This window comes from Lepisosteus oculatus, chromosome 3 (genome assembly GCF_040954835.1).
Source record: "Lepisosteus oculatus isolate fLepOcu1 chromosome 3, fLepOcu1.hap2, whole genome shotgun sequence".
Classification (NCBI taxonomy): domain Eukaryota; kingdom Metazoa; phylum Chordata; class Actinopteri; order Semionotiformes; family Lepisosteidae; genus Lepisosteus; species Lepisosteus oculatus.
Genome location: NC_090698.1, coordinates 48,410,859 through 48,438,079, shown reverse-complemented (window position 1 = coordinate 48,438,079; position 27,221 = coordinate 48,410,859). Strand labels below are relative to the sequence as shown.

Sequence of the window (27,221 nt, the reverse complement as noted above, 5' to 3'; positions counted from 1 at the left end):
TAATCAAAAGGGAATGATTTAGAAAGGTTCAAAATAATGATTCAGGGTTTTCTTCATTTTATTCCATATTATGTTAGTAAAGTGCTCACAAGTTTACAGAGTTTGTAAGCATGGAGGCTTTACATTTTACATCATGGAACCTATTGGGTCATAACAAGGTAAAGCAAGGTAGTTATGAAATGACTCGATTGAAATAGGGAAGGTTTAGTAAAATTAGTTTACCACAGTACTTTACCGAACGACTAGACATGTCTGGTTAGACTTAGTACAAAGTGAAGCAAGTTGTTCATGTATTACTGAGCCAAAACCGTTGGAAATGACCAGTATGGGGTCTTGTATTGAACTATATGCACAAGTGAGAACAATACCAAAAAGTAAAAATTTTCACCTCAAAAAGTTATGAATCATATATGAATGGTAAAACAAATTAGCATACTTCTATTTTTTTAAAACATTGTCTTTAAATATATCATACATTGCAGTATAAAATCATACAAGTGAACCTTTATTCTTTAAGCCAGCATTGAATCTGGCGTACACACTAAACGCTTAGAAGTACAACTTATCTCCAAAGTCAGTGTTCGGTTACTATACATTAGATAAAATTTTCATATTTTTACAAAGAAAGTGTTAAAATGAGATGAAAAACTTTTTACAGTAAATGGAAATTCAATGCAACACATCAGAACTGCCTTTTAAAAACATGATATGGCACAAAAGTAAACTAGACGTGTTATAAAACACAAAATAGATCCAAGGAAACAAATGAACACTGACAAGTAATGCAGTTTATTCACTGTATTTACTATGTGACTTAGCAGAATAATGAGCCGTCCCCCTAAAGAAACACTGCTATATACAGCACTGACAGGTGAGCACAGTCATGTCTATGGGTGGTAAATTACAATCACGGCTGGTTTGAGCATGCATACATTTCAAAACTATCCCACCAATCTTTTATAACAAAATTCCAACAAGATTAACAGGTACTATGGAAGCCAAAAGTCCACAGTTTTACTTCATTTTCTTTAAAAAAATGTTGGCAAGGAGCTCAAAACATATATTGGTAATTAAAATAAAAAGTAAAAAACGGAAGTGCTTATGGAATCCAACCTTTGTTTTTTTTTGTGCTGCTGGATGAGAAGCACTTCTCTGAACACAACGGGGAGTGTCTGATGTGCAATGGAAAGTGGACATTAGAAATATTCATTTCAGCAAGTTTTAGTTTTCAAACAGCCGGATCTTCACAACCAGTTATTAGATCATTTTACAGTAGAGAGAGTTTAGTGGATTTTCCATTTCAACTTAGCCTTAACATAAAACTACATCCTAAAGGGCTCGTGGTCGTTTAGGATTTATCTGCTTGCTGGCCTGTTCCTCCTCTTGGAGAGCTGCTCGAAATGATTTCACTTTATCTGTGAAGAAAAGGGTCCAAATTTAACAAGGCTAAAGTGTTGTCTGAATGTTAAATTCTCCTGTTACATATTTATTATTTTTTTAATGCATCAAACACTAAAATTAGTGTGGCGAAGGGATAAGAAAAAAGTGTAAAAAAAGTTAAATTGAGATTACCTCGGAGTTCTGTCAAGATGTCAATTTTTTGGTCCAGAATTTGTTCTAGTTGTGTGGCATAAGAGTCTACGTCATAATCCACTTCCTCAGTCATTTCCAAAAGTGCTTTTTCATCCTCCAGCCACCGTATAGACTCCTAGAGAGAAAGCAAATTCCATTATCTCTTAATGTGTGCTGTCAACTCATTTTAAATACAAATAGGTATGCCACTTACGACTTTAAATGGTGCAAATTATTATTGTTATCCATAAAACGATCAAATATTTAACAGGAATCACATTGCTACACAAAACTGTTATATGAAAAAAATTAAATACCAAATTACGTCTGGCAGCACAGCTGGATTTTACCTGGAAAACAGCCCTGTGATCCTCCACCACCTGCTCCTCCATTTCCACCATCTGGGACACGGCCTCATGGAATGTGAACAGCTGGGGAGAGACCTCTTCCTCCTAGGGGAGCAGCCGGAATTCATCACAGAACACAATTAACACCCAAAATAACCTGCAGCCAAGTGAACATATCTGTTGTCCTTCTAAGACAAATGTAGCCATGTTGTCGAAGATATTACCCTGGTTTCTTTCAAGAAACAGCTGGATGAAATATTTGGTACCTCTAGCGCCTAAGTACTAAACAGGCTAGACTCTCTGTATGGCCTCTTCTTGTTTTCTTATACCCTTATGTTCTAGATCCTTTGACATCCAAGGTCTGTAAAATGTTGCTGTCCGAAAATAATGAAAATGGAAAGCAGTAACCATCTAGGTATTAGGTAAAACAAACTTACATTTTGTTCACAAAGAAGCTTTAGATCATCCCTCTGAGGAGAGCTGCCAACACCCCACTGAGCCTCCAAGGGATCTAGCTGATTGACAGCATGAATATTGGGACGTCCTTCCATGACAGTACTCGGGTCGATAGTCAGTTCCTTCACTCTGTGACCACAGGACAGAGGCAGTTTACACAGTTTCCTCTCCTCTCTAACTGTGATGTAGTTATAGAATTTTTTGTTGATAAAGACTGAAGTAATGACACCATACATAATAATTCCACACTAAATATTTAGGATCAAGCTTCGAAAGCTTCAAAATGCACTGTTGAAGAAACTGACAGATGTTGTTATTCAAATGAAATAAATGTTATAAATGTCATGTATTTTCTATGATACTGGTTCTTCAAAAAACACCAGGACTTCTTTAGAAAAGCAAGATATGGTGACATTACATTCTTCACACCTATGTCTTACAATAATTCAAATTAAAAGTAAAGCTTGCCATGGGAAACTAGCAAGGAGAAAACAAAACACATTTGTACGGATACAAATGAAAGGATAAACAAATGCATGCTACACCTGGAATGGCTGACAGAAAATGAACAAAGTGCAGTTAAAAGATGTAACTGAAAGAAAAAAAAAACTCAAGTATGAACGTCTAGAGGCGCTGCAGTCCATGCCGCAGAAATTAAAATGAAAGGGAGAACAAAATAAGGTTCTGTGAAATGCGGAGAAGTACACCTGCTGGGCGAAGTAGAAAAGTCATCATACTCATAGGCAGGAGAGAGCTCAGAGCGACTGCCGCCACCCTGGGAGAAGGGAATGTCTGAAGGACTTATTCCAAATTCCTTTACTCTGAAGTATTGAGATAAAGCAGTAAACAGAAAGGAAAGGTTCTGGTCAAAACAGATAACCACACAAGCACCTTCCCACAACACCTGTTTCGGGCAAAGAGACGCCCCAAGCACAGCCTTGTGTTAAAAAAATAGCAAAGTCACTAATGATCCACTCTGCACTGTTTTAAGATTTCAAGAGTAACTCTGAAATTCCTAAATGCCTCCAGAATTGGTGTTTACTTTCCTGCTGTACTGCAACACAGCACAAATATACGTGATTAATCCACAGCCAGGTTTATGAGTTTTATTTCCATTTTAAAGGGCAATTAAAATGAAAGGGGTACTAAAAATGGTTATGTACTGTAAAAATATTTTGACCACAAGTAGATTTTCTATGTTCTTCAAGAATGAATCACATAGAGCACAGGGAGCAACCTTCACACTTCCATTCCATGTAAAGTGGGAGATCAACCCAACCAGTACTTAATAGCCTTAATTGATTGGTGGACAGTTAATTAAGTCCCTAGAAGGAAAAAGCAATCGAATGTAATGGAATTGTCAAGGTTACCTTCCCTTCACACACAGGGACAGGATAAATGGGATCATTAACTGGGAGCTTAACACACCTGCATGCCAACCAGACTAATAACAGTCTGTAATTACAGGAAAATGTTTTTTTTTCTTTATACTAGGTGGCTAGGGAGATTTCTGAAATATGTTCAAATCTAAGCTTTTGTTTTCAAAAGCTTTGCAACAATATTTCGAACATTGCACCGATTCCACTCATTGCAAAATTAGATGCAAACATTCACCCACCTATTTGCATATCGCAGTGTGTTTAATGTGTTTTCACATGAAGCCATTCCAGGCGAGATGGTAGCAATCTGAATAGAAAATATGCAAGTTAATATATTGTCAATGACGATAAAAACTATGCAGACTTTTTTTTTAGCCAAAAAAGAAATTCAAAGTCACAGTATATATTCTTTTCTAGTCATCACTGGGACAGGCACACAATGAGAATCTAAAGACTCTTCCACAGAAACATACTGTACACACCTGGAAAGAAAATGAATTGATCTGAATTACGTGCTATGTGCCATGTCCGCATCTGAGGAAGACTGCAGTGCTGTCATGGTTAGAGTGCCTGTATAAACTCATCCTGTTATAATGACACTACTCGTTAAACTTACAGATATGTTTCAAGACGGCTTGGCTTACCATGCATGTTCGAGAATTCTCCCCTATGAAAGAATCCCGTAGCACTTGGGTGAGTTTACTTGCTCTAAAAGGAGTGTGAGGTTTGTTGCGTCCTAAAGCTCTTATGCACTCCTGTCAAAACAAAGGTTAACAATTACCTACAATTACACACAAAAAAAAATGTAAACTTTGCAATGTTAATTAAATTAATAATAATACTAATAGAGCTAAATTGTTAACTTTGCAATGTAATGTTAACTATCATTTGGAATGGCCTAGTCCCATTTGATTAACCTTGCATTTACTCATTAAAGCTTAGCACTACTGCTGTATACCGATTTGGCAGACAGATGTTCTTGCTGTCAAAGTCCATTTTATGCCTTTGAGATTTTGTACCAGCATATCAAATGCAGCAGAAAATCACACATAATCCAGCCAGTCCCACTGGTGGAGACAACTTACACTGGACACCAAAATATCCCCTGGGCATTTGTACCCCTCGTAATGTTACACATTTTTGTTCAGCCCCTAGGATTCCTTATTACCAACAGCAATTGGCACAGTCTGATTTTTTAACAACCTCTGACCACTGAGCTATAGGATGTGTCCTGCCCTGCAAGCAGACACTTGAGTCGACTGAACTCTTGTCCAAAATATATAGATAACAGTCAGTAAAAATTAGCAGTAGGGAGAAAAGGATTGCCTGTACAAATTTAACAGAAATTCTTTAATATTTCAAATAAATCGGGGCATATTTTAGAAAGCGATAACTCGATAAGATGTTCAGATTTTTTAAGGTGGACATTTCAGATAGTATATTTTGTATATGTTACCTCTGGAACTGAACCTGCAGCTTAAGTTATCCCAGCAATATGACATTTTACATACCTTCAGTGCCAAAAGGCTTTTGTTAATTTCAGCACCTTCCAGGCGGGTTTGCCTGTCTGCACTTGAGGTGTCTGCTCCCCTTTCATTTCCAGCCAGATCTATCAGAGAAAACTTGCCATGCATCTTGCCTTTCCTCCGCAAGATAATCTGAAATACTGCATGGCTTCTTGAGGAGTGAGCATTAGCAGATGTCTGCCCAGATGTCCTGTGAAAGAACATTTTAAGAACAATTACACCTCAAGACAAAAGCAAAGCAACGGGCAAACTGAAGTTTGATCAAATGTAATGGAAAAGGTGCCTGTTTAAAACTACAAATAAATCCCTCACAAAAATTCAAATTTCAAGTCCGTCGAATATACACATTTCAGTAAATATTGCAGTAAACTTATTCTCATGTTTTTTTTTATTACCTGCAAACAACAGACTAAAGAAACATTCACAGGTTTCGAAGTGGCTTATGAAAAAACATACAACATGCAAAACCATGAATTTACACACAAAGAATGACATATTCAGTGTGAAATTACACAAAACAGATTCTTTGCATTAATTAAATGACTACAAAGGTTACATTAAACAACTATTAAAGTAGCTATCTATTAAATGTCACATCAAATAAAGTAAAATGCTGAAATTAGTTTTCAGAAATATAAAACCTAAGTGTCATGTAAACAGTATTAAATACCCTAAAAGATTAATATGCTAATATGAGTTAAGGTCACAGAGACAAATCATCAAGAAAACTCATCACCACCAAGCACTTAATCCTCTTGGAGTTTTACACAGCTTTACAAGTCTGATTAGTATGCAGTATCTACAAGCCTTTTCAAAACTAAAAATTTTTTTTTTTTTAAATTAAGGTACAGTGCATACATATGTAGCAGCCTTGACATAAAACTCTAGTCATACCTGCAGCTGTTGCCTATTTCAATGAGTTTTAATACATCCTCGGTACATTTCACCTCTCGTTCTTGCAATCCCACCACTTGAACCTGCTGTTTTCCATCCTCCAGAACTCGGAGTTTGGTTTTCCGGTTCAGCAAATCAAAAACCTTCAAAGTTAAACACAGAAGAAAAACTTAAGCACCAGCAATCCAAGAGCTAGCATCAGATGCAAACTTGCCAATCATTTTCTTGATTTAGAAAAACATTCACAAATGAATCTTATAAAATAAAAACAGCATCCCTAAATATACTGTATCTAAGGCCCAACATTGATGTTCTTTCAAATGATTTCTCAAAGCATCTAAGGAAATACATTATCAATTAATATTCATAGTATAGCCCCAAAAACATGCAGAGTCACTGTACACCAAATTCTGCAACAATGATTAATGTACTTCAGCTTTCTTTATGGATGGGAAAGAAAGGGAACAGAATTTTGTGAACAACTATTCCATTCCCTTCAGAATAAACTGAATTTAATCAAATTCTCTTACTTACTAATATTGTTTTTTTTTCTTTTTTATCCTTAGGTGTTGACTACGCATACGAACCATAAAATACTGTGGCATGATCTTGTGTAGAAGTGCCATTATGCAGTCATGTCCACACTGTCTCTCCTACTTCACCTAATGCAAATGTTAATTGAAAAAATCTGGGTCTAAATAGGGAAAGGTTTTGCAATTGCTGTAAAATAGCAATGTCCAGCATACAAAGGTGACTCATATTAGGAGAAAATACTATTACTTGCCTTTCCACTGTATATTTCAAAAAATGTTGCGTACACTTGAAGATCTAACTTCTTGTAGTTCGGTTTCTTGAGCATCAGAAATACATCTCGCGCTGCAAAAAAATTAAAGCCTAGTTTAGCACAAGTAAACAAAATCTGAACTCAGTTTTCTTTGGCGTTGAAGTTGTACTTACCTGCAAGTGCATATATTCCTTTAGAACAATCCTGATTCTTTCCTGAAAAATCACCACCCATTGTCTGAAAAAGAGAAAGTCTGTCATGAGACATTTATTTTGTTCCCAAACATATAACCAGAAATATTCCCAAAACCTAATGACTGATAATTGGCAAATATCAATAAAATTCAAAGATTGATAAAGGAGTTTGTCCAGGAACATTTAAGAAAACTATATGATTCAAAACGTGAAATAAGAGTTTTGGAGGATCACGGTGGGCAAAACAATCACAAAACAACAATGAATAAAGATATTTAATGTCAATGTCAATGTTAGCATTTACATCATAACAAAATATACTAAAGGCATTTACTGCCAATAATTATAGCCAGCTATATAAATATAAATATAACCAGCAGCCATATCACCCTGTTACTCACAACAGGCAACCCACTGAAGTTCAGTGTACTGACTAAGCTCACCTTGATGGGAGACTTCTGGGAAAGCTAAGGTTGCTGCTGGAAGAGGTGTTATTGGGACCTACGGTCTGTGTAAAACCAAGGTCCTGATTATTATGATGATTATTATTAAGGAAGAAAACTATCAAAACATAAATTGGTATAAACCAAAAACTCACATGTGTCTTCCCACTCCCAGTCTGTCCATAAGCAAAACACGTTGCCATTCCTTTCTCAAATATAGTTTCCACAAGAGGTCTGGCTGTAAACCTACAAAAAAAAACAGAAAATATAAACCTACCTTAATACAGTTCTCGAAACCCCTTGTTGTCTTATGTGTAAAATGATGCAGTTCATTCCAATTATGCAGGATATTTTGTAATACTGTACAGTCCCATACAAGTCTGCTTCTAAAAAAGCATTAGCCTCTTTGGAACTTTAAATTGTGAATTAAAATACCTGTAAACCATTTCATTTGTAGTGGTATCATCAAAGGCATAGTCAAAGCGGAAGGTTTGGTTTTCCAAATATCTTGTTAAATCCACCTTCTGTTTCGGTTCATGAACCATTACAACATCTTTACTGGGAATAGTGATGACGTCAAGATCCTTCAAGGTCATTTCTGAAATTGTGTACAGGATATTACTGACTTGGTTACATACTAGAAGAAGTCATTAAAATATTTGAAAGAGGTTATTTTAAAGTTCCTTATGTTTTAGAAATAGCAATATCTTCTGACAATAAACAGCAGGAGCAGAAAACCTGTTGTATCCTAATCAGTTAGACAGATTTTTATATTACAATGCATAGCAACATCTACATAGTACATTAACTTCTACAAATTAATAGTGTACTTTTGACAGATCTATAGTTAACGCTGCATATATGTACAGGGGACACCAAAAGTCTACACACCCTTATTGAATTTTCAGCCTTTTTATGTAAAGGCTGAAATCAAGACAAATCATGTCAGACCTTTTTCCACCTTTAATAAGATCTTGTAACCAACGATATTTAATTGAAAAACAAATGGATCATTTTTAGGAAAAAAAAATAAAATAAAAAGCTTTCAATGCTTTGGTTAGGCCCTCCGCTGGCTTGAATTTTTATACAAGTGAAAATGTTAACTCTTTTTAATAGAGGGATAAAAAAAGAATAAATCAGCTCACCCTTCTTATTAAGTGGACGTTTCCTTACACATACACATATCCTGTGCTCTTCAATCTAAAAAACAGGGATATTGATTTTACAAGGAATGAGCATGTGAACGTGTTAAGAAAATGTGAATTTAATTTTGAAATGAGTGCTGGTGTTTATGTATCTGTAACTAAACTATTTCAAACAATTTTAATTTTCCATGCAATGTTTTACCTTAAATGAAAAGAGTAGATTTAAGAAAATGTCCTTAACCTGAAATTAAAATATCCTGACAAGGCACCACTGTCATTGAATAGTGAAAAGTTAGAAAGCACGTTCTTACCAGATCAGCAGTTGTTAATGGTCTGTAATCAAGGCTTGCCCGGAAATCTCTGATCATGTACATTATTTCATAGTTTGGATTTGTAGCATCAACTTCCTACAGGAAAGCAATTAAAATGTAATAAAAAATTACAACATAACAGTTCAACAGGGCTACATATGGGGATTAAACTCAATGACAGAAACAGGCAGCAGTTTAAACTGTCTCCAAACTGCCATAACACAAACCTAAGGCATTAATCTAAAACCCAGCCATGTCTTTTACAGGACAGTTACATAAAGAAAAAAAATTCCGGCATAGAACAGATACAAAAAAACAGATTTAAAGCAAAAATTCATTTTTTTTCTTACTAAAGCTCAAAGGTTCAGGTGAAGTTGGGAATTCTAGAAGTGTACATCAAAACAGTTCTACATATTCTCTACCTAATAGGAAAAAAAATACCTACGCCCTAGTTCCCTAAAAAATAAAGGTTTACATATAAATGTAAGCATAGATTTTTATTCCTCTTTTTACAGCAAAGGTAGGATAAATGTGAAGAAATACTTAAACTATACATTGAAACTATGGCAAAAATAGAAAAATAGTTCTGAAATACAAATTTACTTAATTTATACGCCACAGATTTCAAAGTGCTATAAAAAACCGCTGCAAAAGTTTAGAAATTTTAGACAGATTAACTGGATAACATGATAAAGTCTCAATGTGTAAAATTCTTCAAACCCTTTATTGCCAATTTGAACCACAACCACAATTTAGAGAAAGCAAAATCCCCTCTCTGAAAATATCTTAAAATCTAACACTTTTAATAACAGAAAATGTACCTGTGCTCTTTTCTCTCTCAGTTCTTGTTGCTGTAACCTTCTTCTTTCTCTTTTTTCTTGCAGTTTTTCTACCTCCTTGACACAGTTAGATTTTCTGCGAGCTAAAAAACAAACATTCCACTGAATTATGATAAAATGGCTTCTTTTTAGATTCAGGGCATCTTTACATAAAGCATCATCAGATATGTATCTGGCAAACTATTTAAAAGCCCACTTGTTCTCTGTGCCAGACAGGACTGCCTCAAGATATGTGTTCTTCAGCGAGAACAAGCATTCTTCCCCTTACACAGCCACACTGAAACAGGACCCTTTAACCTGTTCAAACAAATGACAGTTACCATTCTGACCAGCCTGCAAATCAACAAAAGAGCTGACAGGTTTTAATAAGATGCACAGACATCGGAAACAGAAACAAGGAAGAGAAACAAAAATCAGATAAAAAAAAAAAATCAGTGGAATTATTAAAAAATACTAAACACTATTAACTCCCTCTTATTCACTACTTAAATACACAAAAAAATATTTAATTTACTCTTGCCTAATTACTTGAGAAAGTAATTGCAGAGTTTAACTAGAAGTTAAGATACTTTACTGTTATAAATACAGCTCTCAATTTTACATTTAAAATACTCCAGAAAAGTACCAATTAAGTTTTTATTTAAACAAATTCTTCTACAATCTAGAAGAAAACAGAAAAAGGCAAAGTTACACTTAAAAAACAAATGTTTAATTTCTATCCACCTACCAGGTCTAGGGCTAGTTTTAAAACAGTGTAATAGTAATCCCAATTATTATGAGAGGAACCGCAGATTCTGACATTTAGTTACTGTACCTGGTTGGGAAGTCAGTGTTGACTTCCCTACATGAGTAGCAAGAGAGTCATCTCATGACAGCATTTTGTCAAGTCTGAGGGCCAAGTGTCCATTTGAAAACAAGAACACACATATATATATAAAAACGGACACCGATGAAAAGGAGGCCATTCAATCAATCAATCTAGCTTCGTTGGTTTCTAAGAACTAGTCCCACAAGGAATCCATTTGTCTGTTTAAAGAAGCCAGGGAATCCTAATGTGGCACCCAGTGCTTTCTCTCCTTCCGGTCTCTTTAAAGAAACACGTTTCAGGGAGAAAATCTGCACCAATGGTAAAATGCAGCGGACTTGTTAAATCAAAAGCTTGGCACAGATTTCTGATATTCCTGATTTAATGATGAAACACATGTCTGAACCAGTTTTGAAACTAAATGTAAGTAACTAAGCACAAATAAATACATTATCGCGGGAATGAGTTATTCAGACATTCTCATATTTACACACACACGTACTATTTTCACATGGATTCAAATGCACTTTAATGATATAGCTATATTCAAACTACAAAGCGTTTAACCATAAAAGATTAAAAAGATTATTCTCCCAATCCTATTTCACAAATCCTTATTGTGATTGTGTACGCTGCTCTACTCTGGTACTTTGGCAATTTCCCTTTAAATCATAAGCTTTTACTGAGAGAGAAAATAAATATATATCGACAATTACACTGAGAATTTAGGAAATAGTCGCACACTGAGACTAAGCTGTAATTCGTGTATTGTTTGGTTAAACCAAGATCTAAAAAGGGAAGCTACATTATGCAACTGAGCCTGCTCAGCCCATGTAGATATTACTGGTGGAACTTCAAAGTGCCGTCAAATGGATTGCTATGAACAATTTCACAAAAGGAGATAAATAAAGCATTTGACTACTGTTATTATTCTCCCCAACCTAAAAGAACTGAAAAACAAGTACTACCAATAGTTATAACATGGTTTGACACCCTGAAAGAGAAATGTTTACATACAAGGAAGACCAAATTCCTTTTTTGCTTGTTGAGCTGGTGAAATATCTGTAATACTACCATTCTGCTGCTGCAGCTGCTGTTGTTGCTGTGACTGCTGTTGCTGCAGTTGTGCTGCAGGCTGCGGTGCTTGTTCTGGAAGCTGACTGGGCCGTGCTCGAGCAGACCCAACTGCAAAGCAAAATAAAGTCACGAGTGGACCGGTAAGTGCATATGTTCATGAAGACATCTACAGTGCTATGCAAATGTATTTTGAGACTTCCTATGGTCATATTTTGTGAACTAAAAAAAGAAATACTTATAAACATTCTTTAAAAACTATAAAGATCTGTCGACTGCATAACTATTCAGATCCACGGATTCAATATCTGGTGGACCTTGACATATGAACATATGGATAACATCAGTCATTGTGATCACACGAACTCTGTAGATGCGGGAAAAGTCAGTCTGGAATACACACTTCCCAGCAGCTAGAAAGTGAGCATTGAGCTTTCCTTCCAAGGGAATGAGTGCATCCACACTGTACAAACCCTTCACTGGTGGTATCTATGCACTCAGGGCTGTAGAGTCCTTTAAGACGGTGCTACATGTGCACTTGTCCATTTGTCAAGAATATGGTGACAAATTATTCAGTTGACAATAACACATTTCTTCACCGCTTAATAGCTTATTGCCTGTGCTCTCTGAACCACTGGACCCGCAAGTGTGCTGATCAGTTTCTACTCAGCAGCTAACCTGTTTTGCCTTGCAATCTGAACTGATGCACAGGTATCATGATCCTGGAGAATGTACATCTGCCCATCGTTACCCTTTGATGATGATATCATTCCCTCAATTCCATGCTGACATCAGATTAGGCATTGCTGCTCATGAAACATCTGCATGGTGTACTGTTGGGTTTCTTAAGTTCCTACCAAATGTACCTCAACAGTCAACCCTCTTTGAAAGCCACTGAGGACTCCTCTTGCAACCATGCTAGCCAGAACTATGGGCAAACAGGCCTGTCCAGCACTTTTTTATATGACCATAAGCATGCTGGGATATTACCTGAAGAAAGCCCTTGCTTTCTATTTACTGTACTTGTTGTCTCTCAAGTTACCCATAAGTTTGAATACCTATTTAATTCCTTTCGTTTTTTCCTTTGAACGATTGGAGCAAGTTGAATATATAAAAGTATAAGTAGGGAGCTGTGTCAGCACACAGAGGCCGCAAAGGATCAGGTAAATGCTTATTCCACGCTGAAAGGGAAAGAAAAGAGACAACGTTTCGGCTGTGGAGCCACACACCTGAAGAAGGTTCCGCAGTGGAAATGGTGCGTCCCTTTTGCTTTCCCTTTCAGCGTGGAATAAACATTTACCTGGTCCTACATAAAAGTATTGATACTAAAATATCATGACTGCAAACTTTAAAGCAAATTAATGTGAAAATTGTGCAAGCGTCTGAATACTTTTGTAAAGCCCTGTACTTAAATATGCATTCATCTTATACTATTTTATACACATATTTAGTGATTTTCTGGACACTCCACTCAAAGAGCTTTACCACCATTGACTGGTGCCAATTTAAATATGGAGGTTATTAGGAGGCTGTGATTGGTAAAGGCTAATGGGAAATTTGGCCAGGACACCGGGGTAACACCCCGACTCCCTACACTCTGGGATTTGTAATGACCTCGGAGACTGGGGACCACAGTTTTACATGTCATCAGAAGGATGGCATCCTTGTTTGGTCTTTTTACAGTACAGTGTCTCCATCACTATACTGGAGCATTAGGGCCCACACAGACCACAGACTGAGCATCCCCTTACTGGTCCCACTAACACCTCTTCCAGCAGTAACCTGAGATTTCCCAGAAGGTCTCCCATCCAGGTACTGACTGGGGTCACACCTGCTGTGCTTCAGTGGGCTGCCAGTTGTGAGTTGCAGGGTGAGATAGATGCTGGCAGTTTTGTAGTAGTATTATTTAAATGCTCAAAATCAAAATATGTCTCAATATCAGCACAGTCTTGAAGCCTTTAAAATTAAAATGACATAATGAACAAAGTAGTGCTGCAAAACGTTACCTCTGTTATCTCTGGAAGGTGTTTCATTTTTAGTGGGTGCTAGTGTTCTTCGATTCTGTAAATAAAAGTTTAGAAAAATAAAAGTAGCACCCTTAATAGCTTTTCGGGACATAAAACATTAAGGATACTGTTCCCTTCAAAAAGTATCATGAAATATGAACAACAAACATCAAATAACATAAATATATACATATAGGATAATGTTTCCTTCTTTAAAAAGGAAACAATATCATTACAATTAACTCATAAATAATTATATATACTTAATTCAAGTTCATAAAGTAAGAAATCCATATTTATTCACACCCCAGTAGTTAGGCTTTTAAAGACCCATAAACATCTCGTTAAAATTACAAATACAGTTGTGAACCTGGAAGGTGAGGAACATAGGCATTCCAGAAGGGCCACTGCGCTTCCTCGATGCTTTGAAATAATTAAAATAAAACTAGGTTTATATTCGTCCATCTCACTCAACATATCCTTACTGTTCTGTACATTTAACTTCACCTTGTCTATGGATACAAAAAGAATAACAAAAATGAAAGAAAAAAAGACATAAAAGTTGTAGAAAAGAGTGTTTCCTACAATTAAGTATTAGGTAGCCCCAGCTAAACCAAAACAGAAGTGCAAGATTATCCTTCACTGTCTTCTTCACTGTCTTATAATTTTCAAAGGCCATCTTAGGCATCTCTGCCACTAAACACAAGGAAATACACTGTAGGCCATCATGCAAGAGACAAACCTTTGCTATCTTGTTAACTTTCACAGAGCTTGGCGTTGGTGGAGGTGGGGTTTCAGGACTAGGAGCAATGTCTTCATCAGGGGCGATATCAGGGTTAAGTGCAAATATACTCTCCAAGTCAATCTATCAAAATATAAAATCATCCCATTTTAAACAAATCATTCTTGTGAATTCAAATCGCTGCTTTATCATTTTACAATCTTTTCACCAGAGATTCCTAAATCTACTCTTGAAGAGCCACCATCCAGTAGATATTTTCGATGTTTTCAGATCAGTTTCAGAAGGCCTCAAGAAAAGTCTTAAACTGGTTTATTACTTATGGCTTAAACCTGACAAATGAAGTCAAACCTTCTCCACTGCTCTAAGATCTGCAGAACATTTACCACATATAGAAACCTGGAATGTGACCCTTGTTAACACAAACTGGTGACTCCATAGAAAGAATAATCCACTGCAAAACATCTATCTGCTTTGCCCAAACACAATTAATACCAAAGCTGATTATCAAACTGGCTGTTTTATTTTCCTAAGTGTGCATTTTCTAAATAATATGTCAGGAATATGGCTGAATACCATTAAAAAAAGGATAGGTAGCTATCCATTACCCACTGCATCCTTAACTAAATATTATATTGCACAGATTTGTACAAAAAAGCTTTATGAAACTGTTCATCGGGACAAATATGGAAACATACCTCTTTTCCTTTAGTGTCACCATTCTCTATCCATTCAACCGTGACACTTTCATTGTCTTCATTCAAGGATGTGACCATAGCCTGATGTATTCGTCCTGAAAAAAGAAATACAAATACTTCCTCATGTGTTTGCATTGTAAAAAGATCAGAGTAACACAATGTAAAACTCCATCAGTGTAATAAATAACCTTCATCTGAGTGCCAGGATCAGCGTTCACAAACACTTTATTTAGTCAGGAAAAAATGTGACTGATGCAAAGAATGCATTCACCAATGAGAACAAGGTTATAACAATGTGGCAGTATTTTATTTAAACACTTGTCTGTGTCTTCCTGCTACTGAATTTCAGCACTTTATTTCAACGAGATGTACAGCAAGAGACTGTTTAACACAGAACACTGTTTTCCTTCTAATTTCAGAAAGATTTGTATGCACTCTCTCCTCTATTAACCAATGGTCATTTATGAATTTAAAAATAAAGAAAATACTTTAGAAATACTGTACAAACATTTTAAATGACAAAGTCGACAGACTAAACCATGTGCAAGTTTATCTGATTTCTGTAGGGACTTAGTTTTCCAAAGGGTATCCTTTTTGAATGTTGAAAGAGCAATACATAATCAGCATCTGTGTCTGCTAAACACCAAGCAGATGGGTGATGCTGATTAAGAACCAGGAACACACTGAAGCAGCAATTCATGTCAAACAAGGCTAAACTCTGCAATACAGTAGCTTTTTTCTGATTTGAACATATTCAAGTTCCCTCAAAACACTAGGTCTGTATTGCATACTACACATACAAAGTGATACCACTGGTTACATTTAAAAAAATATTCACAATTTTGTAATGTTTAAAAGGCCAGAGGAATAGAATAAGTTATCATTTCAGTTTGACATAGATTAGTGAATCGGTTATTTCAAAGAGGCGATATTTATACATTTAGAAAATGTCATTTGGTTTTCAAGGACTAACAAAATGTTCAACCAATAAGAAATTGCACAAGAATATCTACTTACAAAGTGCTGATTGTATCTCTTGTTTCAACCCCCCCGTATACATGTAAATTTCTATAACTGCATTGCTGGTTATTAAGGAGTGATGCATCTCCTCTAGGATTGTCTCTGACGTTTGAAGAGCTTTTATGCTGTGATTGCATTTCATTTTCTAAAATGTTTTTTTTTTGGCTGGGTCATTCAATTAAAACAAATCAAATTTTCTCACAAGAAAGCTATAAATCATTTCTCATATTAAAAATGGGAAAGCTACTTCGTGATCTACTGTTTAAAGAAGTACCCTGCAGTTTATTTTTACTGTATACCAATAAAAACACAGATATATTATAAGCATGTTAAAAAAAGCTTACCGTTAGAGCTTCATTTTTTGGAATTAATAGATTTGCATATGAATAAGCGCTGCAAAGGATTATATAATGATCTTCACCACGTTCTCCCGTGCTTTAAAATCTTAGACCACCTAAGGCTTCTTGTGCAAATATATCCCTATGTGCATGTGAACAATTCAAAACAAGAAAGGCTTGGAATTCCTTATTTGGCTCAGCCAGTTAAAGCATGCACACTCCACAGAGGTGGAGCTCTGTGATCCAGACACTGTGCTCCTAGTCTGAGTCAGTCAGCTTGTGATATGACCAGGATTCCCAATGTGGTGCTGCACAATTCGCTCAGCTCTGCAGGGAGCAGATTTAGGATTAGCGAACCACAGCTCCTTGGCTTTCAGCAGCAAAACTTTCAGAAGACTTGTGTGACTTCACAGCGCCTGTAGGCTAGTTATGGCCATGTCTCTTCCAACCAGCACCGAATTTCCTGTCTGAGCTTCTCTGAACTCCCTCCTTCTCCCAGGATGGGTATTTAAGGATGCAGTGACAACATTGGCAATAATACATTAGTTACACGATCAGGAAATGAAAGAATGCAGTATTTTTGGAGATAGAATCCTACTATACTTAAAACAATGTAGCCATATGAAGTGCATTTAAATCTACTGTGCAATTAAACAAAATTCAGCATCAATCTGCATCTATATGAATGAAACCCATACTATAACAGTGGATTTGGGGGTAAATCACAAATTATTGATGGACACTGTGCTAAATCAGGTTATGTTAAAGTTTATAAAAAGCAATGACCCATTGTTTGCAGCAATCTAATTTTTTCGATTCCTGCATGCAAGCATTTAACATTTCAATTTGGCCCTATGCATATTTCTTTTTTGAAAGAAAAAAATCTGTCATACAATATGACAGATTTCCAAATTCCCAAGCAAAAACAAAAACTCTCACAAAGTACACAAAATTATCCCTAAAGGTCTTACTTATGACTGCATCGGAGTTCTCTTACTCTTATCTCTTGTCAGCTACTGCCACATCGAAATCCACAATTGTACTTCATGAGAAATGACTGTCAACAGAAAAACTGTAGGCATAAAAAACATTTATCTCAGCATTCTTGGAATCTGAAATTGTTTCATTTACTTCTACAAAACAATTCCAAACCTTACCAAAGCTACAGACTCTGTAAAGTCACACACTCTACTATACGGTTAACAAAATGCTCTAACCAACAATTTACCTACAGAAAACTAAGAGACGTTATGAAGTTTATCAAAACAACACCAGTACTTCTTAACACAAAATAAAATTGGTATCTCATAAATATACTTCACTAATCATTTAATTCTTTTAAAAATGTAATGGTAAATGCACCGTTAACAGTTTTCATAAGCCTTGCTATATTTGGGGTTTTCTTAAAAAGCATCAGCATCAAAGCTAAGCTACAAAACGAGTGAACTCGTACCGAGCTGGAGGTATTATTTTTTTTTAATTTTTATGTAACAACTCAAGAGCGACCCTCACCAGGAGAAGAGGAGTGAAAATGGATGGATGTATACAACAACTCATAAGCTTAAAGTCCTGCCTTCTGAACGTTGTAATTCACATCTGTCCACTGTGCAGCTACTGTAAGCTTCTTGATAACACGAGTGACACACCAGACGTCCACATATCAGTGTTATGACACCGGGGAGATAAATGACCATCTTCAAGCAGCATCTGCATGCATGCATCTTCGAAAGGCACTGTGCAGCTCTAGAAGTGGAGGTCCAGATACATACCTGCTGCTTGGTGGCATCTAAAACGAGATGGCTGAATAGTTGGAATGTTTATTTGACCTCAAATACTCACAATTTCAGTTCTTTGGATGTTTAAGCGCTCAAAGTAACACCCCCCCCCCCACCAAGTCCTGCGTCTCTTTAACTTATCCACCTTTAAAAATCCAGGTTAAACTCATACCTTGAGATGGCAGATAAAATCTGTGGCATTGAAATATTGCCTCCACGCAACATTCGTGCAGCACATTGTGAGCAATCAGCTGTCCTACTGTTTCTACTTTAAAAGAATTCCAAACTACTCCCATTTTGAGACATCCATTGCAGATGCTGATCACATGCTGATCAGCAAGTACTCACAGTTTATGCATCTCAATATTGAGGGTGACAAAAGCACAATATAACATGCAATCGTTTTTTCTTCATATAGGTGCCAGCCTAATGCCCTAACCATCTACACTGCACCCTTATGCTGTTCACACATTTACTGCATATTAGTAAGGTATAGACCTAGATCTCTATTGTTTCTCTTGCATACAAACATAGATATCAAACATGTACAGTTCCCCCACATGGAAGGAGTGTTTGCCCCCGAGACAGTAACATTTTGAAATCCTAGTTTTCTCCAGCAAACTCCCTTCCAAACTGCTCAAGTCTAGCAGTATCTAATTAATCCACAACAACTGGTGGACCCCAGTTGGCAAATGGCATTAGACTGCACATGAACCAGCATTAACACCAAATCTCCAAGGATTCATACCGCTTCCCAACAGCAACCCTCAGCCGGGGTCGCGAGATGATTTACAAAACACTGAAGTATGCAAAAGGGATATTTTGCATCTGAAGAAGCAGGCTAGTGTGCCGTCTCTGATGCTCTCTTAATACTATAAAGGAGTTGCACCAGAACCCCCAAATTACTGATTAGTTCAACAAGTAGAGACACTTGCTCAGAGCAAAGGTTATACTGTGCAGGCTATGCTCTCAGGTGTTGCCTTTCCAAACCTGGGCTAAGTATTCAGGTGACTGTACCCAGGATTCCCAAAACAGCTGTGGACAACTGGAGAGCAGCCTGGACTGCCTGCATTTGAGACGTACCAGACACTTGTAGTGTCATCAGAGAGGGACGCACCACTGCGCTGATCTCCGTGACACTGTGGACCTCTCAGTATCCTTCAGCTGTGCCAGCATATGGGTTTGAAGCAGCATGCAGAAATAATCAACAATTGAGGCACCAAACTGGAGGCATACCAGGAAAAAAAACCAACTGTTGATTCCTAGTTGGAAAACAAACCAAACCCTTCTCCACACACCTGACAGCAGTGCTTCCCAAACTGCGTCCCACCCTGTGGAAATGGGAGCTTTGTGTAACTCCCCCCATAAACAACAATTATTAAGCAGTTATGTTCTCTATGTTTAGAGGTGATATTTAACATTTGGGACCCTATATAATGTATTTTATATTTATGTACAGCGTTTTATACCCACAGATTTTTCAGCTGTGGCAATTTAGATCCAAAATTTAAAGAGCATACGAGAATATCAAATTCTCATAAATGATAGCATTTATTCCAGCAAAATCTTCTGGGGCATGTTCTTAACAAAATACTGTCCTATTCAAAATCACTGCTTGTATATAGATGATGCACTAGCAAGAATCTAAGAATAGTCAAATTAACTTGTCAGCCATATTGCTGCTTGACCTCTAATAACTTTCTAGAACAAATGTCAGAAGTATGTATCCATCAGTAACCCAATACTTTCCCTGCATCTTGCTTAAAATTGGATGTTGTAAATGAGCTACACGGCAACAAATGACACAATGAACTACCTGGGGAAATGTCAGGAACTGAACAGCTGTAAGAAATAGATAATTTCAAGGGATAATCAGGATGCATGAATTGTCCCGATTCTTTCAATAAAAGATGAACCTTTTGGGCATTCAAGTATTCACATTAATACACCCATTCATAGATTGCATTGTCTCTCTTAAGGGTTTCATGACGACAGTCTTGGGCATATGCCAGCTATTTCAATCTCCCCCATCCTACAAATATTAAACCCTTCAAATAAGCAAGGCATCCTGGCTATACTCATTCAGACTATCAGATTTTAGACATTACCATTTTTCTTTTATTATTCAGCATTATACTATATAACTTTCATTAAAAAGAGTCCACCAACATCAGCCAGGCAAATGCTATTTCTAAATTAATACCAGGACACAAGTTTATTTTTTACCACTAGTGTAAAATTGCAAAAATCAGACTAGCTTTGTCTTCAAATTTGTGCGCTATAAGCGGTACTGCTGTCACATTCTAATGTTAAAACTAATTTTAGTGCATTATCAAAAAAACTTTTTTCAGTAAACTAAGTTTAATTTGTAACATTATCTAAAGGTGTGATGCAGCAGACGCCTGTCAACACTCATTTTTTGAAAGATTTTGAATGAAAACAACAAAAATGTAAAAGCAAACAGCACAGAAAAACAAGCTTCTAGTTCCTAATTTGTGCTCAGATGAACACTTTATCACCACTCTCCCTTGGAAGCCATCGTGGATATATACTCCTCTCATACCTGCATGGAAAACAAATCAAGATGCATCTGGATGACATCCGCACAATAGGCCGAAATAATGGACTTAGTGGGCTTGAGTCCGTTGTTACTAGGCTGTCTAAAGTCTTATCAGGCAGTCGGCATCCAAGGATTTTGATGCTTTGTTTTTAAAATGCATTGATTCCACATTGGAAAAACAGTGCTCACAAACACATCACATTTTACCAGACCACTACCTTACTTAAGTATATTTGTATAATATCGTCTATGTTAAGCAAACTGTGATTTCTACATTAAACAAAGCTAAGCACTCAATTGGTGAAGCCGTTTCTCACTAGTGCCTGACCTACAGTGTAGGGGGGCTGTGAGCACCCAGGAGTGGCTCCACTTCAGTAGTGAATGAAGTGGGTCCCCTCCTTTATGTAAAACCTTTTACATAAAACAATGTTCATGAATCCATGAAAAAGCCAATCAAAATGAATGGACTGTTCATTTTGTTCATCATAATGCACGGACTACTCACTGCATCAAGACGAAAACTTTGCTTTGATTTGAACATTGGCTTGGCACACTTCTAGTATTTTCAGATTCAAGATGGCACGACCGTCCCGTTAAACAGCTTCCACACAAGAGACCTAAACGTGTTCAGTGTAGAATTGGTGTAACTTATTCGTTTTACCGGTTACTAGTCACCCCTACTGTTTTATAACAGAAAGGCAACTCCAGTCCAGAAAACAAAATCTAAAACCTTTCTGATTTTCATTCCAGCTGAACTGTCTCTGAACTTTTTGTTTGCTCCAGTAGTCAAAATTCATATTCGTTTCCTCTCTAACACGTCTAATTTAAAGAGAGCTATAAAACCTTAAATGTTGCATCTCTCCACTACCATAACTGGCTACAGCTCCTAAATTATAACAATGTACCAGAAACTCCAAGAGAAAAATCAGTTATTTGTAATTGATTATCAAGGCAAAAGAAAATTAAAATTAATAGTACTTTTAGGCCTCCTAAAACTGCAGTTGAGTATTTATAAAGGTCTCTGCAGGTTCTGGGATTTCATTTAAAAAACAGTGTGTATTACATTAATTAGAGATTAGGTTCTTAAAAATAGTAAGTGCTTAAAATTAAAGATGCTACCCTTCGCACAGTTCAAACACAGTCTGGCAGTGTCTGTTATTCAGCGAATCAAAAGCCAGAAAATCCTCTTCCAGACAAGGTTTGAAGAAGTGTGACAGTGACCCATTTCTCCTGCAACACATTCTAAATAATGTTAAGAATAAACAGCCTCATACCCATGGGGTTTCATTAATTTGGTTAGTAACAATTTTTAACATAAGCCCACACGAGTGTAGGATCAAAACATATTCAAAGAAACATTTTAACGGCTTTCTCCCACTATGTCATTACATTTTGTTTTCTTACATTTATACGATCAATGTGTAAATCAGGATAATGCTCTATGATAACCATATGACATATCTGGACTTCAAAGGAAAACTACATCAGTTAATCCAGTAAAAAACAGGAGTCTAAACTTCAGGTCAGTACAAGCATTTGTTTAAAAGATTCTCATTTAGTACTTGAGCGTGTTTAATTTAAACTAGTTGTCTTGCAGAACAGGAGTCACCAACCCTGGACTTGGAAAGCCACAATCCAGCAGGTGTGTATGAATTAAATCTTTAAATTTAAAAGACTTGGAACAACAGTGATCAGTTAAGCAGCTGATTGTTGTTAAATGATGTAATTTACAGATCTGGAACAAAAATCTCAACATTCTTTGGACTACAGCACCCCTTAACTGAAGGAATTGCTTAACTGATGAATAACTTACAAGTGTTCCCAGTCTTCAGAAACAGCTGAGTTAGGGTGACCTATGAAACACACTGGACTGGAGCCCTCTAGGAACAGTTTGAGACCCCTGGGTCAGACTGACAGACAGGGAATTCAGATGTAATGCTGACTGGATGGAGGCATGGAACGCAGGAGAACTTATATGTCTAAGTAATGTTGTAATTCTGTATTCCATTTATAACAACAGCTGTATCTAACAAATATCCATGGGTGTGCCGTGCTTTATTAAAAACAGGGCGGGTTATCCAACAAGGCAGAGTACAGTCAGGGCTCAATTAACCCTCTGTCTAGTGTACTAGTAAAAACACAGTCAAGGCTCATAAGATAGGTTACTTTTTTTTAGGATATGATAACGGCCAGAAATCTGCATACTGTTTTCAAACCTTCTCCAGCCTGGATGACTACAACACGAGCTCAGGAGGACCTGATTCAAGAGTTCATAATCCTGAAACGCCTTGGTTTTGCACTGACAAAACCAAGCCAGTGAGCTCCTTTTGAATCAGCAGTGAGACACGAAGTGTAAACTACAGGGAAGTGTGTTTAAAATGACAAAGAAGTACCTCTGGGTCTCAAAGGGTCTGTGCGGGCCTCTGAAACAAGCCATGCTATTGAAGGTGACATCCTGACCTCTTTTAAGAAACAGCTAGAACAGGCACGGACAACTCCAGGCCCGGATCCTGCAAGTTCCACAGATGTTTTCCAAACGGCAACAGATCAAGGACAAAGAAATAGGGGACCTGTTTTATTATACAAATAATGAGTTCAATAACGTGATTCAGATCAGCAGTGGAAATTAAAAAAAAAGAGTGAGCCTGAAACCGTTGAAGACAGGAGTGGCCCAATTTCAATTAAATTAGCAAACAAATGGGCTAGATGGAGAAAAATAATGTCCTGCTCTCATGTGTAACCCTTCTTATGTACTTAACAGACATAATATCCTGTAAAACAGGATTAAATTGATAACAGGCAAGAGAGGAATCATTACTTCATCATACAGCTGATAACCACACAACAAAATTACTTCAAAGTTAGTATCTCTGGCAGAAGAATGCATACTTCTTTAATGCATGCAATAGTCAAGGCCTACTCAGTTAATAAACAACATGAGCAGAATGAACAAAGAAATAACAGATGTAAAGGCCTAGCGGCACATTTACAATTAACATGACTGCTTCAGTTAAGAGGACCAGCAAAAACAAAAGCTGCTACAAAAATGACACAAAAAAAGAGATAGGTGGTCAACAGGCAAAGCTATTTTTGAACAGATGTATTTGGTCTCTTAAGCTGTGGCACTTAAACTTATCAAAACTTGACTAGCTGTACAACAGATATTACTATTCTTTAAGGAATTTAGTATGTTTGCATTTGAAAATGACCGGCAATTATTAAGGTCATAACAGTGGTGTCGATTTGTGTTCAGAATTTTTTTCCTCTCCTACCCAGCTGATTCCACTGCTACAGTGCAAGGATTAAAATATTTCACAACACCTGTTCTAAGTAATGTGGGGAAAAAAAAAGCCTGAGAGTGTCTTTATTAAAGAGTCTGTTTATGTTAAATTACATTCAATGCAAAGCGCCGAATGCAAACACTTCTAATATCAACAGAGCATAAAAAAGTAAAACAATACTGTCATCGGCTTTACAATATGGAGATGATATGAAAATGGAAAACTTTCCTGCATTGATAATAGACCAAATCAAATTAAGTTTTATTAAAAGCAACACAGTCGTGTCATTACACTAATAATACTCTACTCCCCTGCCCATTTGGATGCACGAGCCTTGGAGACTGTGAACAGGAAAGCAATGCAAATCCACTGCTAACAGACATAACATATGACAGCCTAAAAACAGGACCTGCGAGGCTCGTGTGTCAGCAGGCTCTCAACCCAGCTTAGCTCATACATACAACCTAAATCAGCTCATTATTAGCTTAAGTGGACCGATTTAACAATTTGTCCCAGCTGTTGAGGTGCTGTTACTTTACACTTACTTTGAAGACACAACACTCATTCAGGAACGGGTCAGCACAACCCCTGCTGAAATGTTTAAACTGACACCACTTTGAAAGAAAGCAAGCTCAGGGATGCCTCGTAAAGAAAGGTGTTTCAGAATGCCCTGACGTTAACAAGGACTCTGTCCCAGAATCCGATGGGAAGAATGAGGAAAGCTCACAATTGAAATGCAAAGAAACTTTCTGGAGTGCTGGTAGTAAAACCTCTCAGATTGGTTTAGAAGAAATCAGATACTACACCTCTTCTTCTTTTAGGCTTTAGCATGAGATATACTCTCCTGAGAGCTAATACAATTGACTAGCATAATAAGCCTAGATAGTCCAGATGGCCTCCGCCAATTCTTATGGCCTTTTCATGTGGTTTTAGGTTGTTTAGGTTGACTTTATATTGCTCTAAAATATCAGATAAATCGTTCTCTGTATTTGCAAACAACAGGGCAAATTTTCTGTTAAGCCACAGAAACAGAAGCACCTGACTTATTGACATGCTTTCTTCTTTACCTGATATGCAAGGTCTGGAATGTCTGTATTGTGTTTTGGTGCTGTGACATCTCCAGATGGATGTTTGTAATCTGAGACCTTGCATCCACGATTTATACAGTTAACTCCAATTACACAAGAGCTTCTCGTGCAATATGGCAAATGAGGGACAAGATCTGAATGCATTCGAGTTTAGCTGAACTTCTCTAAAGGGCATCTTAAACAACTGCTTCAACACGATGGTGATAAGGCATCTTAATTTAGATATGGTTTATTATTTGTGTAAAGAATTGTTTGGAGTACTTAAAGGTTTGTAAATCATTCGTATTCATTCTTACTCCACTATTTTAGCTGATCCAGTGACATCCACTTAGGCCTACATAATCCCGTGATCACAAAGAACTGTGAAGAAAATCAGCTCTTGTGAGGTTGTTTCCTTATTCACTGCTCAAATCTGAATAAGTTAAGATATTATACAACTTCCAATTCAATCCGCTATGACACAAATCTATTGCTCTCTGTTAAATGTTTCTTGAACAAGCAACATACAAGGTGTCTTTCCTTTCAATATACACAATTCGCTCCGTCAAATATATAATTGGGATGGTAATGAGCAGCAAAACAACAGTCCTAAAATAAGTACGTAAACTTTTCACCAAACCCCCACAATACAGACATCGGCTAGATTTCTGCAATTCCTACATTTAAAATAAGAATGAAATAACGTATCTAATAATATTAAAAAAAATAAACAAAGCGCATCAGAGTCAAGGTGGTGTCTGTGTGTAGTTTTTTGTGTTTAATTAAGAACACGAAACTTACAAAAATAAAATCTTAAACGGGTTATAATTCCGTCATCTTTTTTATTTTTAAAGAAAAACACCGCCGGGTTTCACGCCCAGCACACAAACCATGCTTTTGCAGCACAGAGCTGCCGAATACTGAACCTTTTCTAATCACGCCCGGCAAACCAGCCGGCACATGCGCACTCGCCCCTCCGAGCCACTTGCCTAAAACTGTCCAGCGTTAACAAGCATTTCTGCAATATCTGGGGACAAGATGAACAAAACATGAGCACCCGTACAAAACTGAAATCAATTGTGAGAGAAAAACAAATGAGTGGAACACTGACCGAACCTACAGTTTGGCTTAGTACTGATTCAATCCAGAGTTATGAGTTTCTGCCTGCGAGTTCCTGTCTGAAGACAATCTGAAACTGTCGGCAAATATCCACTAACATGCTAACATCTTGCCCGACTTCATTTTTTGTGACCTGCATTTTTTTTCTTATTTCACAGATATACAGCACGAAATACGGGATTTGATTTTATCTATCCTTAGTAGATTTCTTCACATCAATCCGAAACGGTAAAATTGCACCCTTTCTGGTCTAGAGCAAAATAAATGTGTTGCTTTTGCGTTGATATTTTAAATACTTCTGTAACAAGTCAAATGTCAAAACTGCGGTTCCCAATCAAGTGACGTCAGGTTCATGCGAGATCAGGGCGTTTATATGACAAAAACCCCACATCGGCTCCGGCCGAACTAACCTGGTTGAATTTCTTGAATATAAAATGTGTAAAATTCGGATTTTACAAACAGGGGAGCAAAGGAGAAATCCTGAAGAATACTGCATCCCCCGCCCAAGGCCACTGCAGCCGTGTCTGCCAGCGTCAACGGTTGCTGTTCACTACCAGCAACACAAAGATACTCCAACAACTCCCAATGAAAAATCAATCCAAAAAACCTGACATGACCGATCATCACAGACCACTTACCATCGCTTCGTTTTATCTCCACGTAAATGCCGATGACGATCTTGCCGAAATTAGCCGCCATGCTTCATGGGTGAAGGATATTAAATGCGGTGTTAATGCACTGTTTTTATTTGAAACAGACCTTGCTGGTTTAACGCTGCTGAAAACCGGGAGGAGGTCAGTAACAGAAGCAACCGGGAGATGGAGGAAAAATGGCAGAAGGACGCCTGCG

The 27,221-nt window shown here is 37.1% G+C and overlaps 1 protein-coding gene across 6 annotated transcripts; it reads right to left on the bottom strand.

Annotated features, from left to right (window-relative positions):
- Positions 1-34: 34 nt before the first annotated feature.
- kif2a (kinesin family member 2a) lies at positions 35-27,221 on the bottom strand. 6 transcript variants are annotated; one of them, XM_015367976.2, is made up of 21 exons: positions 27,011-27,221; positions 15,213-15,307; positions 14,518-14,640; positions 13,776-13,830; positions 11,770-11,880; positions 9,873-9,973; positions 9,052-9,147; positions 8,741-8,795; positions 8,031-8,193; positions 7,751-7,841; positions 7,132-7,195; positions 6,959-7,050; positions 6,175-6,317; positions 5,266-5,470; positions 4,399-4,509; positions 3,994-4,061; positions 3,083-3,196; positions 2,357-2,504; positions 1,923-2,024; positions 1,573-1,708; positions 35-1,415 (listed from the first exon to the last, which is right to left on the bottom strand). In XM_015367976.2, exons 1-21 carry the CDS (start codon positions 27,069-27,071, stop codon positions 1,330-1,332), a joined length of 2,220 nt encoding a protein of 739 aa, XP_015223462.2. In that variant the 5' UTR covers positions 27,072-27,221; the 3' UTR covers positions 35-1,329. The 6 variants fall into 6 exon arrangements, with proteins under 6 accessions (XP_015223462.2, XP_015223469.2, XP_015223446.2 ...); XM_015367983.2 differs by having other exon boundaries at positions 3,113-3,196; XM_015367960.2 differs by lacking the exon at positions 27,011-27,221 and adding an exon at positions 26,783-27,003.

What these genes read in the sequence shown, in the direction of transcription:
- kif2a (XM_015367960.2), bottom strand. Translation starts at nt 26,996, where the DNA reads ATGATCGGTCATGTCAGGTTTTTTGGATTGATTTTTCATTGGGAGTTG. An exon ending in GCAGCTGCAGCAGCAGAATG is followed by an intron (nt 9,974 to 11,769) that starts GTAGTATTACAG and finishes TTTGTTTTTTAG; the next exon opens with CTCGCAGAAAATCTAACTGT. An exon ending in AAAGCCTTTTGGCACTGAAG is followed by an intron (nt 4,510 to 5,265) that starts GTATGTAAAATG and finishes TTGTTTTGACAG; the next exon opens with GAGTGCATAAGAGCTTTAGG.